The 13,383-nt window shown below is 37.4% G+C and overlaps 1 protein-coding gene across 9 annotated transcripts in view; it reads right to left on the bottom strand.

Annotated features, from left to right (window-relative positions):
• Nucleotides 1–10,661: 10,661 nt before the first annotated feature.
• Nucleotides 10,662–13,383, bottom strand: part of kmt2ca (lysine (K)-specific methyltransferase 2Ca) — a 138,926-nt gene continuing 136,204 nt past the window's right edge. For all 9 annotated transcript variants that reach the window (XR_014029225.1, XR_014029226.1, XM_081353291.1 and 6 more), the window contains 2 exons: nt 12,626–12,734; nt 10,662–12,492 (listed from right to left, as the gene is read on the bottom strand). Coding sequence is in view for 7 of the 9 variants with exons in the window: in XM_081353291.1 (XP_081209417.1) it covers nt 12,400–12,492; nt 12,626–12,734 (202 nt within the window). In the remaining 2 variants the exon portion in view is untranslated. The remainder of the gene's footprint in view (nt 12,493–12,625; nt 12,735–13,383) is intronic.

The raw sequence follows: 13,383 nt of genomic DNA, 5'->3' as shown, positions 1-13,383 counted from the left end.
AACGTATGATGCCAAATGGCCTGGCTCAGTGCTTGTCTCACAAACTTTCCGTAAGTCTTTGAGGAAAGCAAGTTAAATTTGGTACAGTACAAAACACTGTTAATTTGAACTGAGATAGAAAAACCTACACAATAACCACCTATCATGACCCTCAGACAGGGCCACAGCACCGCTTCAGTGTGGCCCAGTAAAACCAGAGTGAAGATCAAGATGACCTTTGGCCTCCTAAAGGCACACTGTTCGGCGCTTAAGAGTCACCAGAGCGGGCATCAGAGATAGTGGCTGCATGTGCCATTCTGCACAATATAGCCACCAGTAGAAAGGAGCGAGAAACACCACAAAACCAGCTTCTCCCCGATGAAACTGACCCGATCACACTTGACCACCCAGCTGGTGCAGATGTAGATGCAATAACCATACAATATTACACTTAATAAAAGCACATTGAAACTGCAGATAGGTCTCAAACTGTTTTATTGGTTTTGTGGGATGAGAGGGAGAAAGAGAGCAAGAGAAAGTTGCATTAATAAATATTCATACTAAAGTGTTACTTGGTTAAATAAGTTCACATACTGAGATCAGTTTTATCCAGCTGTTTGATCTCCAATTTTTTTTTTTTTTTTGAGCCTCCTCAGCTCAGTCCAGCTCCAAGTGTGCAGTCTAGTTCAAGTCTCCTTTAGTGTGCAGTCTAGTTCAAGTCTCCTTTAGTGTGCAGTCTAGTTCAAGTCTCCTTTAGTGTGCAGTCTAGTTCAAGACTCCTTTAGTGAACAGTCTAGTTCAAGACTCCTTTAGTGTGCAGTCTAGTTCAAGACTCCTTTAGTGAACAGTCTAGTTCAAGTCTCCTTTAGTGAACAGTCTAGTTCAAGACTCCTTTAGTGAACAGTCTAGTTCAAGACTCCTTTAGTGAACAGTCTAGTTCAAGACTCCTTTAGTGAACAGTCTAGTTCAAGTCTCCTTTAGTGTGCAGTCTAGTTCAAGTCTCCTTTAGTGTGCAGTCTAGTTCAAGACTCCTTTAGTGAACAGTCTAGTTCAAGTCTCCTTTAGTGTGCAGTCTAGTTCAAGTCTCCTTTAGTGTGCAGTCTAGTTCAAGTCTCCTTTAGTGTGCAGTCTAGTTCAAGACTCCTTTAGTGAACAGTCTAGTTCAAGACTCCTTTAGTGTGCAGTCTAGTTCAAGACTCCTTTAGTGAACAGTCTAGTTCAAGTCTCCTTTAGTGTGCAGTCTAGTTCAAGACTCCTTTAGTGAACAGTCTAGTTCAAGACTCCTTTTGTACAGGGCCCTGACTGAGTCTGTTTCCACCTGAAACATAATTCCACCACAAACATGATCATTACAAGTTTTCTGGAGGCTCATCAAATCACAAAAAGTTCCTTGACTTCCTACAAACACAGGACTGAATGTAATTTATGTCAAGGGTTTTAAATCCTTACACATTTCTTCTGAAGCCCATTGAGGTAGAGGCCTCAGTTTCTGGGGCAGGTTGTGTAAAATCCTACAATAAAAGAGATGTGTAAGGGCCAGTCCCTTTTTATGCCACACATTCAAATGTTTTCCATAATAAAAAGCCCAGTGCATTCACATCAGCAACTGTCTGAGAACACACAGACAGAGTGTCTTCATCATTTCCTCCACCCTAATATATAAAAATAGGCCAATGTAAAGCATAACTGTTGTAAAGCAGGTTATGTTTGGTGTTCTGTCTGCTGCACACTGACCTCTGTGTGGGAGACTGTGTGTGTGTGTGTGTGTGTGTGTGTGTGTGTGTGTGTGTGTGTGTGTGTGTGTGTGTGTGTGTGTGTGTGTGTGTGTGTGTGTGTGTGTGTGTGTGTGTGTGTGTGTGTGTGTGTGTGTTGGCTTCAACAGGGACACTGTATTTCCCTCTACTGCAGAACATACAGTCAGCCATATTTAAAACTTAAAAAAGTGGTAATGTATTGCACACGTACCCAGTGTTACTTGCTTAGAGGAGCCAGCACCAGGGTCAGATTGTACAGCACCTGTAATCACATCCATAATCGTCCGTCCCTTATTGCCTACTTAGAGCCAACTCCTCAGCCAGTGTTTTCTGAATTTAACTCTTTATTTCTGTTTGCTGCAAACAAGTGTTTGTGATAAAATGTTCACAAAAATAATAAAAGGTTGTGGTAAATACTCACCACTTTGAATTATATTTGTATATTTTGTCTTTATCTGCTGCCAAGAACATTTGGAGTTTGGAATATTAATCTTTCTTAGTACATACATGCACTTTTTTATACATTATAAAAATAGGCTATATTACACATAGGCTACACATACATATAATAATTTTACATAAATATAGAACGTATTTGTTTAACTTACACATTAACAATCAGCAATCTTTCTCCAACAGTCTTCTCTTGCTTTGGCAGCAGAGACCGTATTGTTTCGAGCTTGAAATACATATTTAAATTCATCGTAATTATGAATGATTGTCTCTTGCCCCTCCGCGTAAAAAATATATCGCTCTCGCTCTACCCGCGATTGGTTGTTCAGTGTCGACGTCACTCTTTTATGTGCACGCGCGCGTGGAGTAATCATAGCTTAAGGATCAAAGCCTGAGTTGACAAAGAAAGTTGATGAGCTGCATCATGGTACCAATAAAGCCTGATCGCATCGGTTTGGTTTTGTCAACTCAAAACTAATCTTGTAACCCCGAGTTTGTTCAGCTACCTTCATGGTACAGGCCCCTGGTAAGTGCTCATTGCCACAGTTGTAAACACGACGGCTTTCTTCTTCCACGAGGGGGTTTGGCGTCATGACAGCTTTGTTTCCATGTGGACCGTTAAAAATCACAACACACACATCCTGTAGAATTCAACCAATCAAATGACGACTTAAAATCCTGACGTGTCCACCACGTTGAATCCAAAGATGTTAACTTTCAAGGTAAAGTTGCCAGAAACAGTCCCTCCAGTGCACCAGAGTATGGACAATTACCCTTATTAGCTGATAATTCTGATTATGCTCAAGATGGACATGCACATTTCTAGCATAGCCCTCCTCTGAGAAAACCTAGCGATACGTTTTTTCAGTCTCATCTGAAATGATCAGTGTTGGGGGTAATGCATTACAAGTAACATGCATAACGCATTCAGATGACTTTTTTTTGATGTTACAAGTAAAGTAATGTGTTAAAAATAACATGCATTACGTAATCAGATTTGTTTTTCATGTTACGAGTAATGTATTGTAACATGCATTAGGCCTACCAAATATATAAATATTATATATATTATATTATTATATACAGATCAGATTACTTTTTGATCTAACAATTAACTACAAGTAACATGCATTACCTAATCAGATTACTTTTTGATGTTATGAGTAAAGAAACGCATTACAAGTAACATGCATTACGTAATAAGATTACTTTTTGATGTTATGAGTAAAGAAACATTACAATAACGTGCATTACATAATCAGATAAATTTTTGATGTTATGAGTAAGGAAACGCATTACAAGTAACATGCATTACATAATCAGATTACTTTTTGATGTTGAGTAAAAAAACGCATTACAAGTAACATGCATTACGTAATCAGATTACTTTTTGATGTTATGAGTAAAGAAACGCATTACAAGTAACATGCATTACATAATCAGATTACTTTTTGATGTTATGAGTAAAGAAACGCATTACAAGTAACATGCATTACGTAATCAGATTACTTTTTGATGTTATGAGTTAAAAAATGCATTACAAGTGTCATACATTACGTAATCACATGACTTTTTTCGATGTCAATGAAAATTACATTCTAATAATACAAATACATTTATTTACAGTAAAAAAAGTCACTGCAGATTAAGTTTTTAAGTTTTAAGTTTCAAAAACAATATTTACATTGTAATTATGAATTGTAGCTGAAATACAGCAGTTGATGCATGACGTCCACTACAGTGGACATGTGATTAATTGTGATTAAAAATTTTTTACTGTGATATGACTCATTAGATATTGCTTGATGCTGCAATATTTTTTTTACCTACAAGAGTCTCCTAGGATAGAAGGAATGGGTGGATATTCCGGAGCAACTTGGCATGTCTGACTGACCCTTGGCCATCTTGGTTTGGAGGGGGAAAAATCGAAACACAAAGGCTTGCCACTTGGTTGCAATGTATAGGATGATGCACCAGGGTCCAATGAAGAGGCTGATGTGCAACTTTGCAATTAAAACCCGTGCAAATTCAAGAAAATGATTTTTTAATAGCTGTCCACTGTAGTGACCACTATGCGTGAAAGGGTTAATATTAATCCAACAACAATAAGGAAAATTCCATGGTATCAACAATAGATATTATAAAAATCGGATTTAAAGCAAAAATAATATTGTGATGTATAGCCTATCGTTATAGTGAAATAAAATCACTCATATCATGATATAAGCCATGTTGACAGGTTAACGTTAATCTAAAAGCTAATGTGTCAAATTTTTTGCATGCTTATCCTGGCCAGATCACCATAAAGATTTACTGCTGCTGGAGGTAATGAGACTAAGCAAGGAGGTAATGTTTTGGTCGAGGTTGATGTTAATAATAATGAACTGGGACAACCTTAAAATATAAGCTGATGATGGCACAAGGTGGAAAGATTTGATGATGGACAAAATCCTGGGTTCTCTTTTTATGGAGGGCAGGTAAGGGAAAAGTAATTATTTTGTAGACCGCTTTCTAAAGCTTACTAGCGCGGGGGTAATTTACATAAAAGTAATCTGTATGTTGTCTTGTGGTTTCAATCAGTGCCGATGGCTGTCGTGTCGATGAGGCCTTCACAGGGCTGATGAGGCTGGCACTTCAGGTCCAGGCGCAGGTCCACCATTTGATCTGGATACGGCCCGGATCCGGCTGACTTCAGTAAACCTCGGAATAAACAGAAAGACTAACATTAGCGAAAATGCAATTATTTTTATGATGTAACGAGTACATCAGGTGATATGGGAAGTGTCCCTGGTTCCGACTGACCTAATCTATTCAGCCTAATAATCATTTAACTGATTTGAATAATAGAAATGTATAATGTTCTATATGAATGCCAGGTAAAAGAGATGCGTTTTTAGTCTAGATTTAAACTGACAGAGTGTGTCTGCTTCCTGGACAATGTTAGGAAGACTGTTCCAAAGTTTTGGTGCTAAATAAGAGAAGGATCTACCGCCTGCAGTTGATTTTGATATTCTAGGTATTATCAACTGGCCGGAATTTTGTGATTGCAGTAGACGTGAAGGACTATAATGCATAAAGAGCTCACTCAAGCACTGCGGAGCTAAACCATTTAGTGCTTTGTAAGTAGTCAGCAATAATGGCTTTCAAATGAAATATTGGTATCAAAGAGAACACCCAGGTTCCTAACCGACGACGAGGACTTGACAGAGCATTGACACTTGACAGAGACTTGACATTGTGTCTTGGGAGCTGCTCGTATTGGTGAGCTACTTTACTGTGATAAGTCATTTAATGCTTTGGAGTACAGGAGAATATTGCAGAATGGCTTGCTTCCCACAAATGAAACATTTTTATATAAAGAGAAATGATCAGATGCCCAAATTGCAAAGACAACCAAGAAGTGGCTTGAGAACAAGTCCATCAGGCTCATGTTTTGGCCTAGTCAGAGTCCAGATTTGAACCCTATAGTGAATATTTGGTCTCACATTAAACTTAAACTAACTGGGAAACCTTTTTTAACTACTCATGAACTGTTTGAAGCCATTAACATTGAGTAAGTTTATTCACAATGCAAACTTTTAAAGAAAACAAAAGGGAAGGCTATTCCATGCTAAGTTATTTTATCTACAGTATTTGTGCAATTTTTGCTAATTTCCTGAGTGATTTAAATGGTTAAACCCAGGTACCATTCCAGGGCTATGGTGGGCACCTGCTGAAAACTATACAGATGTACCCTGGTGTGATCTTCCACAAACAATGAGTTTGAACCCAAATGGCATCTAGACTTCAATACAACAAGTAATTTTGGGATGTTTTGTAACAGATCAGATACAAATGATGCCATCATGTCAGCATGGTTTGTTTCTAGCCCTTGTTAACTTCATGACACTGAAAGTTGATGCATGCTTAAGTGGATAGCAATAAGGTGCATATTGATGATACATTTTGCATTAGCCTCTCCCACATAAACACACACAATAATGTGTTTACACAGTTTGAAAATATATTCATTTGAATCCATGTTTAACGGGTGGGTCGACTGAAACACGGGAGGCGTGGTTTGCAAAGAAATACGAGACTGTCAAAGAAGTTGAGTTTGGATTTAACAAGATGTTGCAGTCTGTCCCACATAGGGGAACCGAGTCTCCTCGGCCCATTTATGATTGTTAAATTGAATTTATGAGCATGCTTACACTTTGGGATCTATGGATGAACATTCGCAAAACACTACTGTCTCAAGACAAGCAGTTCTCAGTAGCCTGCTGAAACTTACAGCAAGTCTGCAGAAAAGCTGAGTGATCGTTAATTCGCTGGATACAGTAACTCAGGTAATCAGCATTTAAAAAAAATCTCAAACACTTGGTTCAAAGTCTAATTAATGATTGCTTTATTATTGTTCTCTGACAGTGTCAAATCTTATCAAAGACTATAAATACATAATACTTAATTTATTTTCTCCAGCAGCAAAAGATTTTATTCTTTTATATTTTGCAAAGCCTTAATAATGTTTTGTGTTTGTCATTGTATGTAGTCTACATCTTATAACGTGTATTTTTGCATTATGTAGCTATCTTAATTGGTTTAATTTTGTATTTTAAAATAATTATATCTGAATATTAGTTGTGCTTTGTCATTTGAAAATGTGTTCGACTTTGTTTCATTACAAACATAACTATTTCAAATTTTATTTACCTTTTTTTAAATAATTGTTTGTAGTTTTTTGGCAATCTAGGGAGTGGCCTGCGTCCCATCCACCACAACCTTACAGGACACACCCTAGTCCTAACTCCAAGAGTTTACTTGGGGTGAACTGCCAGCTTTACCGAAGTTTCCAACTTGCCAAAGTATGCAATGCGCAGTGCGCTCTGCTAATGTCCCGCACATAGCTCAGCACCACAACCTCCCTACTTCCCTGACCTGAAATGGCAGCTTTTCCCTAATTGTGAAGACGGATACAGGTTTCCTGGATGCAGACTACAACAGACTGTGCCATGGGCACATAACTGGTCACTCCCACCCAGAGTGCTGCACCAGAGCTAGGAACCATTATGACAAAAATGTGAGTGTGAGCATAAACAGCGCGCAGAACGCTCACTGCCATAGGAAAACAATTGAAAAAAGGTGCCTATATCACTGCAAAAAACACGTTAGGTGTGAGAGCCCGATCTCACGGGAAAACGTACAAATTCTACGAGGTGGCTTATTCGTACGAATTCATACGACCTGACTCGTACGAATTAGTACGTTTTTTGCAAAATCGTACATATTTGACGAATTGGCCAATACGAATGACCTACCCCTGACCCCGCCCCTAAACCTACCCATCACGTGGGTTTAGACAAATTGTACAAATTCGTACGAGTGAGGTTGTACGAATTAGTACGAATTAGCCAACTTTTTATCATTCGTACGAATTCGTACGAATTGGTTAGGGCTGTCAAAAGATTAATCGCGATTAATCGCATCCAAAATAAAAGTTTGTGTTTACATAATATATGTGTGTGTACTGTGTATAATTATTTTGTATATATAAAATACACACACATGCATGTATATATTTAAGAAATATTTGCATACATATACTGTATATATTTATATATAATTTATATTATATAAAAATATAATTTTTTTTATATAAAAATTACACATTTTTCTTAAATATATACAAGCATGTGTGTGTATTTATATATACAAATTTAATTATACACAGTACACACACATATATTATTTAAACACAAACTTTTATTTTGGATGCGATTAATCGCGATTAATCTTTTGACAGCCCTAGAATTGGTCGTGAGATAGCGTTGGAGCGTGATCGGGCCCAAGTCTGCAGCCAGACGCTATAGAGGGTTTGCACTTACGCCACGGTTTGGTCAGTTACCCGGATGCACGGCCATATTGGAAATACTCTGACGTAAACAACAGCATGGATTGCACCATTTATGTACTCCTGAACACATTGTTACACTAATTTATGATGTCTAAAGCATGGGAAAAATACATGGAAGCTGCTAAATCATATAGAGAAAGACTTAGTAAGCAGGAAAGAGCGTGAAATTTTGACAACTAAAGTTATTATGTGGTAAAGATCAGAATGAGCTAGTCGTGGACTGACGACCCGACAATTCTTCCTTCTATTTCTTATTCCGACATAGGCTATGTTCAGATTGTCAACCAAATCTGAAATCTGATCAGAATTAGCTAACGTGAACAGCAAAAAAATCACAGGAAATCCATTTCAAGCTACATCCATATTACATCCATGTCACAGAGGTAACGCGAATCTTGTCTGTTACAGGGACAGATGAACACGTTTATTGAGCTCATAAATCACAGAGGTAACGGCCGGAAAAAAAAAAGTAAGATAATTTTTTTACTTGTAATACAGAAATCAAATGACATTGCATGCTGTTAACATGTCAGTTTTTTATTTTGTTTTGTGCATTTTTGTAGGATTCTGAAATGTCTGCAGACTGGTATATCATCATCACTGGGGATGAGGAGCCCAGAGCTGAATCCTGGAAATGGTGCCATGGATGAGACCCTCCATCACTCCACCAGCCCTTATTGCCTCAGATTGTGAAGCACAGCGCAGCAAGCAACAACCTCAGGCACAAAGGCATGGCCTGGCTCTGGCCATGAAGAAAATACAGCACCAGCTTGTTTTCAGCATGTTAAAGGCTTGCTCTACCATGCTTCTCTCACATGAGTGTTTGCTGTTGAGACGAGTCTCACAGGTTCTGTACAGGCTCTCTGTATGAGGTGGTGAGGGAGATGGAGATAGCCTCAATGTCCCTTTCCCATCCATGATCAGATTCCAGTATGACTGCAGCAATGGGGGACATGATGGACAGCAGAGACAGGTGAAGGTTCTGATTCATCAGAATAAAGCTGAAGATTGAGAACCGCTGTTGGTGAGATGGCAGTAAGATGTGGGGTAAAAATGTGATTGTTTGAACATCAAGTATGAATAAAGCTTTGTTTCATGTGTTGTTGACTTATGCATGATTTATTGTGATGGTTACTTTGTTTAATCATGTTTCTTATTGTTGTCAGTAAATAAAATATAATTAATTTCAGTAAATAATGCATTAATTCATTGCTTGACTGAAAATTGAGATGTGTTCGCTCGCTGCAATTATCTAGCGTAGTCATGCATAGCTATGTCATACCTAGGATGACTCGAGGGTGAGTAAATCATGGGCTAATTTTCATTTCACTATCCCTTTAAAAAAAAGTCAAAATGAACAAAGGCTTCGAAAACATATTATTCTTGAGTCTGTTGTAAGGAACCTTTAATTTTTCATGATGACAAAATGTTATAGTGTTGATTTATGTCATTCTCACAACCACTTCTGATGATGTACGCATCTGGTTCCACTTGTGGTGGACTTATCAAGGAACCGATGGGCCACCTTGTTCACATCAAACACACGCACAGTAAAGGGGTTTTCTTTTCTCTTACTGCATTGACAAAAGCATTTGCGAAGCGAGAGAGAGAGAGAGAGAGAGAGAGAGAGAGAGAGAGAGAGAGATACAAACTCCAATAACACTCCTTGCATAAATAACAGAAACAAAATATTAGTATGTACATTACTTGGATGCATCACATCTAAAAAGCCAAAACTATTCTTAGGAACCACTGGATGGTGCGATTGACCAATCAGAATCAAGTATTCAACAGAGCCATGTAAAAACTACTAACAACTAACAAGATTAATGAGTTAGTAAGTAATAGCACTCAGTTGAATGCGGTAGTTCACTATTAGCTAATCAGTACTTCCCAGAGGACTACTAAGAAGAGCCATACAGGTTCAAAATGAATGACAGTAATGCACATGTATAATTAATTCTGAAGTGAAGATCATGGTAACCCATTAGTAATGACTTAAGTGCTACTACATCCTTCTAAAGGAACTATACTAATTATTTGGATCAGTATTCTAAAGTGAAGATCATGGTAACCCACTAGTAATGACTCAAGTGTTACCAAAATCTGTCAGTAGTATGGCAAGCCATATTAGTCGCCATTACTATCCAAAACCTTACAAAAACCTCAAAAGCTTATGACTTCAGTATCGTGACACCCCTAACGTGCACAGCCAACAATGTATGAATTAAAGTGCCCAGCATACGGGAAGCCCTTCAATATTACTAAGGGTGCACCTATGAATGAGAGATAAGAGAACACCTAATAGCAACATAATAGTTTGTCCTAATGTTATGTGACACCACTGTGCACCAGTTGTGTAATGTGTCAGTTAATAAAAAAGCTAACAGCTACATGTAGAGGTGCCAGTGTTCAGAGATGATACAACAGGACTGATGCATGCTCAACTTTCTTCTTTTTTCTTGGCTTGTTATGAAGACTCCAGGACTTACATCCATCTTAAAGTGCATTTGAATATAGTCGTGAACTTAGATACCTTTTTGAATAAACCTCAATGAACAATGCACACAGAAAAAGGAATATGATGTAAAATATTTTATTTTATTTTTGTAAATGTTTCTAAATCTGATTCCACAAACTCCAAAACCCACACGCTGTATATTCCAAAAAAAAAAAAAAAAAAAAAGCTCCGTTTTAACATTGGATACTACTATACAGGACAAAGAAAAAGACAAATACTGTTAAATGTCCGAATATTGTACAAGGGGAAAAAATATCCAAGAAACAAATTTTATTACAGCCAGTCATTGAGAAATTATGTACAATTGATTTATCTGAAAATTGAAAAAATACATCATGCCATGTATATTACAAGCTCAGGACTGTTTAAGAATACCAACAATCGCAGCAGTCCACGTTAGCTGTGCACATGAAAAACTTCATTTCAAACAGGTCAGCAAAGTGCCACTACCAAGTTTAAATTATTTCATTAATTTCAGTGAGTTTGTGACATCATATCATGATTTTTACTTTTCCACAAATCAAAACCAAAAATAATCTTATTTTATTCTTTAAATGTAAACGAGAAAGAAGCATACTTTACATTTCATTAAATGTCTACGCATTGAGTTTTCTGAATGTGAAAGGCATTGAACTTCATCTCTAAAGTTCTAAACGTGACTATGCTGTGGAGCGTTAAGAACAGCTCGTGCTCGATACGGGGAACTATCAAATGGAAATTCACAGCACACACTAATCTGACGAGCAGAGTTAAGATGTCACAATCACATCAGCATGATTGGTGCTCGTTTTGACTGCGGAAATATATAAAAATGGCAACAGACAAAAAGCAAAAGTAAGAAAACAGTTCTTCAAGTGGTCAGATCATTTTAGACAATATTGATTCTACATTCTAAATACAACAAAAATACTCTGATTCTTTCATTTTTACAGATTCTGTACAATTTTATACAATACATATACTCTCAAAATGATATCTTGACATCCTTCTTAAATACTTTGAATTTTTTTTTTTTTTTTTTTTTTTGAAAACAAACAAAAGGTCACCCAGACAGCTATGATAAAGTTAAGGTAACATTTGGTCGAGTATTTAAAAATTGTCATTTATAGATGGATATTTACACATCGTACAAAGTAACGTTCTGTCCAATCGGCAGGCTTTCCCAGCAGCTCGACTCTCTGCGTTTCCACATCTTTAAAAAATAGCTTCAATCAATAATAAATACAAAAGCTGTCTCTTATTTTACAGAAATCAAAACAAAGGAAAAAAATAAACTGACTCATGGAATCAAGTATTTAAACGGTATCTTTCTGTTTTTAGTGCAAGTTAATAAGTCCCTTAGCTTTATCCCTAAGGAAGTCTTCTCAGTACATTCCTTGTTCAGTGGTGTCTACATTTCTGTAACTATGTGTGTATATATTTGTGTATATATATTTCTTTACCCAGAGGACCTGCCTCTTTATATCTAAATAAGGCTGTGGCCAGCACTTTCAAGCCTAAGCCCACCTGAAAATCCTGTTTACCACTCGCCTCGCTCGCCATTGTCTCATCTCTCATGCAGGAAAAAAAAATACATTTACATTGTCTTTGCAATTCAGAGTTACCAGTGTGCAGCCTGTTTATATTTAAGGTGAAGGTGCTCAATCATAAACTACATCATCTCATCCGCCACTGAACCAAAACCGATGTTTTGCGGTCTAAATCGTGCCCTAACATTTTCGTTTATCAGAAGTGAAGTAAAAAATTGTTTTCTGGGCCTAAACAAATAAAAAGGAATGCATATGTTTTGCTGACATCTTTCAGTTCATCCATTTCCTGCAGTTAACTGCACCACAGTGACAAGGGATTTTATGCTGATCGTCTTCCAGATCAAACTTGTAGTCGTAACACAACTGAAAAAAACAAAACAAAAAAAACACGTGACCAGAATGTTAGACATCAATCTAATTGATTCAAACGCCACATTTTATTGATAGCATGTGGGGAACGAATGCCTTTCAGACTGGTGGGATAAACTAGGTTTACCTCTTCGCCTCTCTGGATTCTGCGGTTGGAAGTGATGATGATTTTGTGATCTCTCTCAAAGGTTACAACCTCAGCAATGCAGTTGGGTGCACAGGAGTGGTTGATATACCTAGTGGATTAAAGGATTGTTAGATTAAATATAAACTGGATTAAGCAGATAAGGGCCGAAACATGCTACGCAAGCTATGCAAGCTTGATTTTGTGCGATGTTGCTTTCTGATGTGTGTTAGAAAGCAATTCATAGCATAAACCAAGTATGCACTGCATTCTCAGTGCACCAAGTATGCACTGCAACACGATCTTCTACAATGGCAATTTTCTCTTTCAGGTCAACTACTGTACTGAGCAAGTTAAAGTTGGTTGATATTAAAGGGTTAGTTCACCCAAAAATGAAAATTCTGTCAGTAATTACTCACCCTCATGTTGTTCCAACCCCGTAAGACTTTCGTTCATCTTCGGAACACAAATTAAGATATTTTTGATTAAATCTACGAGCTGGATCACTCCTCCTGCAGGCTTATGGACACCTTAACTTGCTGGCCCAGAAAATGTATTAAAGACATTGTTAATATAGTCCAAGTGACTCCAGTGGCTCAATCTTAAGTTTATAAAGCGACGAGAATACTTTTTGTGCGCAAAAACAAACAAAAATAATGACTTTATTCCACTTTTCATTTCCTTCTCTCTGGACCTCGAGTCTTTTCACGTAGTGTTTAAGCGTAGCACGTCTGTGTTGCACGTCACGTATTTTTGTTTGT

Source organism: Scardinius erythrophthalmus (assembly GCF_964197995.2).
Source record: "Scardinius erythrophthalmus genome assembly, chromosome: 22".
Taxonomy (NCBI): domain Eukaryota; kingdom Metazoa; phylum Chordata; class Actinopteri; order Cypriniformes; family Leuciscidae; genus Scardinius; species Scardinius erythrophthalmus.
The sequence above is the reverse complement of the archived record's forward strand: the minus strand, read 5'-3'. Positions and strand labels throughout refer to the sequence as shown.